At 41.7% G+C, this 3,543-nt stretch overlaps 1 protein-coding gene across 1 annotated transcript in view; it reads right to left on the bottom strand.

The window, feature by feature from the left end:
• The window catches only part of LOC104277579 (guanylin-like), a 4,084-nt gene extending 751 nt beyond the window's left edge, over positions 1-3,333 (bottom strand). The window contains exons 1-2 of the mRNA XM_009874250.1: positions 3,259-3,333; positions 196-385 (exon numbers count right to left, since the gene is read on the bottom strand). Coding sequence (XP_009872552.1) covers positions 196-385; positions 3,259-3,333 — 265 coding nt within the window. The remainder of the gene's footprint in view (positions 1-195; positions 386-3,258) is intronic.
• Between the last annotated feature and the right edge of the window lie 210 nt (positions 3,334-3,543).

Here is a 3,543-nt window from a genome sequence, read left to right as displayed (position 1 = left end):
CAGGAATTTTCTTGTAGGTTGCTCACACTTAGCGTTGTGCAACTCTTGCAGGAAGGGTAGGAGAAAGGCAGCATGGACTCTCAGCTGCTTCAGACGTGACAGAACAATGATTATGTTTCTTTGCCTCTTGCTATTCGAATATTTAAGGTTGAAAAGTGTGATTAAATTGGCAACTGTGCAATATAAGCTACATACTCAGCCTCTTAAAAATTACGGGTGCATCTTCTCTTTTGCACACAGATTGGAACTCTTGAGGGAGATCTTTTTCATCACAAGGAGAATAGCCAGCCATTGAAACCACCATGCGAGGGTTAATGTGCCTATTCTCATCCATAAGCTCCTTTAGCTTCTTCACAGACTCAAGGGAGAATCTCAAGTTTCCATCCTATGTAGATAAAAACCAGGAAAAAAAGATATCAGGAAGTCAGTCCTTAGGCAAATCCATTTCAACCATGAGCTCTCCAAAAACTACAGTACAGGGAAAAGACAGTGCTGAAACAAAGCCTAGATAAAATAGGTGCTGACTGAAGGCAAAATGATCAGCTCTTCAAGGCAAGGACCTTTCAGACCAGCAGTGAGACCTGGGTGTCTAGTCAGAGCTTTCCTTCTGTATCACAGTGGACAGAGCCAAAATTAATGCATTTCTCACTCCCATGGGAGAAACTCATAAAATCTGGGGTCAAAAGACACAGGTTGGGAATCTTCAGCCTAGAAGAGAGATGACTGGGCAATATGTGGTAGGTCTGCAGATAACAAGAGTTTGGCCTAGAAGAGAAATAAGCATTACGAAATTGATTTTTAGCATGTGTTTTAACCTGGTTTAATGACCAATATATAGTCAGAAGGATGATCAAGCTACACCTGCTGATGCAAAGAAATAAAGTGAAGTATTAAAGAGTTAATAAACCCAAACAGATAAACTCTGGCCATTAACAAAGTCAAACTGTTTCTACTTGCCATCAGTTTATGATTTTACTTGGCTTAATTTATCAGTCATTGTCGCCTATGAAAAATTAACTTTGCCTGTATAAATACGCAGTTCGAGATTCAGCCGTTGATCACAGAGCTCAAATGCATAAAACAGAGAACTAAAAAAGGGTGAATTTCCACAGGTACAGCTTGAGAGAAATCAGAAAGCATGACTGAATCCTGGGACGTGTATGTCCTGGTCAGAAAAAACAACAAAGGGACAACAAAAATACCAAGCAGAACTCCCCACCATCTCAGATAAGAAAGATGTACTGGACAGAGCTCAATCTGAGCAGCCTCTTCCCCCCAAGGTGAAAGCACATACTGTGTTGTTGAATAAAGAGACAGTATCACAGAAATAGTGCAGGCCAGAACAAGCCATCTCTGTAGTTTTTCTGGTTTTACTCCACACCTCCAATTTCCATCACATTCATTCAAGATCTGTGATGGGAAGTGTCAAGATAGTGATATTCAGTCTTCTAAAAATATGATAGGAAGCTAAATGAACTTCCCTTCTGCTTTGCAAAATGTTAATGTTTGGCAAATGAATGACTTCTCACATACTACGGGAGAGGGAGGGGGCATCTTGGGATGAATTTCAGAAAACAAGAGCTTAAGCCAGCTTTGTGCACAGAGGAATTAGTCAGACCTAAGGGACCTCAACTAGTCCAAGTGAAAGAAGTGCCACACACATGCAGAGGACACAGAACATATACTCAGAAAAATACAGATTTAATGATTAATGAGATAAGAATTCAAACTACAAAAAGGAGATACAACTCCAGAGCTGCACTTTCCACATTGTTACTGAACCTAGAAACAGCTATACTCGTTCTGCTATTTTTATGCCTCCAAGTGGAAAACAGAAGGGTTTTTTTCAGTAAGTAGGAAGCTATCTGTTCTCCTGGAGACTCTAAATGTTAAAGAATGGTTTGGAAGAAAGGAATAGCTTAATCATAGAATGTGTTGGAATCATAGTTTGTGTTGGAAGGGACCTTAAAGATCACCTACTTTCAACTCCCCTGCCACTGGCAGGGACACCTTCAACTAAATCAGGTTGCTCAAGGCCCCTTCCAACCTGACCTTGAACCCTTTCAGAGATGAGGTATCCACGGCTTGGCCAGGCAACCTGTTCCAGTGCTTTGCTACCCTCACAGTAAAGAATTTCTTCCTAACATCTAATCTAAACCCACTATTTCCCTGTTTGAAACTGTTACCCCTTGCCCCATCACTACACTCCCTGAAAAAGAGTCCCTCCCCTTCTTTCCTGCAGGGCCCCTTTAAACATTTGAAAGCTGCTAGATCTCCCTGGAGCCTTCTCATCTCCAGGCTGGAAAGCCCCAACTCTCTCCACCTGTTCCCACAGGGGACGTGCTCCGGCACCTTTGTGGCCTCCTCTGGATCCGCTCCTACGCTGGGGCCCCCAGAGCAAAACCCCCAGCTATTTCCGTGTATCTCCAGCATCCGAAGAGGAAAACAAGGATATTTCAAGGCACAAAGATAGTACCCAATCCCTGGAAACTTATTGTGCACATATAAAGTCAATAATTGTTTAAGAAATATTAGTTCTCTTGGTATTCCAAGGAAGCTATTAGCATTGCAATCAAACAGAAATCTGCCAAAGTGTTTCTAAGGGTGAGTGCAGACAGATCAAACATACTCCTAAGTACAGAGAAGAGCACTGAAATACCTTCTTAGCTGCTTCCACGGTACATGTAGTATAGTCATAGGTGCTGTCTACTCTGGAAAATTTGGTACAGCCTCCTCTAATAGCTTATCTGCCTATTAATATTTCATTGGATTCAGCTAAACAATTCTTTCACCTTTTTTTTTTTAATATGTGATATGTGTGTAGGCTCCATCATGTAAGCTTGAAGATCATTAAGTACCTCCTGCCTAGAAGCGAGCAAGACAAGACAATTTCTCTTTTGTCAGATCTTGTTCACACCATTCTATAAAGTTAGAGGTGTCCCCAGTTCTTCCAGTTTCACAATGCATGGAGTTATGCACAACAGAAAACTCTGGAAATGCAGTGCCTCAAGCAGCACAGGATTTTGAAGCAGTGATACAGCTGGTGAAGTTAAATAAACTGCAGCCTGTTAGCAATACCTGAAGTATTTTACAGAAAGAACTGAACCATAGGGAGATTAAGGCGGATGTCAAGCCAGAGCAAAAGAAAAACCCAGGTTTGTTAGCTTAGTTCATGATTCCTGTTGCAGCCACACTTCACATAATACGTGTCCTTTGTTGAACTTGTGATAGCAACAAATTAAAGAGCAGGAAACTTACCTGAACGTAGACTGCCTGGGAGCTGTGCGCCAGCAAAATGACTGCAAGGGCAGTAAAGGAAAGAAAGCCTTTCATAGTGCCTGCAAAGTACAGCCTTTCCTAACCTGAATAGGTTTTATTTTCTCTGTCTCTCTCCTTCTTTGGTGTGTCTCAGACTTTCTCTCTTCCTAGCACTCAGAACACCTAGCATTCAGAGCTCTGTCCTCCCAGGGCAAAGCTGGAGCTTTATAAAGACTTCACAGAGCATTTGCTTGGTAATCCATTAATCTAAACTTTATATTGACA

The sequence above is a fragment of the Apaloderma vittatum genome, unplaced genomic scaffold (genome assembly GCF_000703405.1).
Source record: "Apaloderma vittatum isolate BGI_N311 unplaced genomic scaffold, ASM70340v1 scaffold6468, whole genome shotgun sequence".
Lineage (NCBI taxonomy): Eukaryota > Metazoa > Chordata > Aves > Trogoniformes > Trogonidae > Apaloderma > Apaloderma vittatum.
Note: the sequence above shows the minus strand (reverse complement) of the source record. Positions and strands in the feature narration are given on the sequence as shown.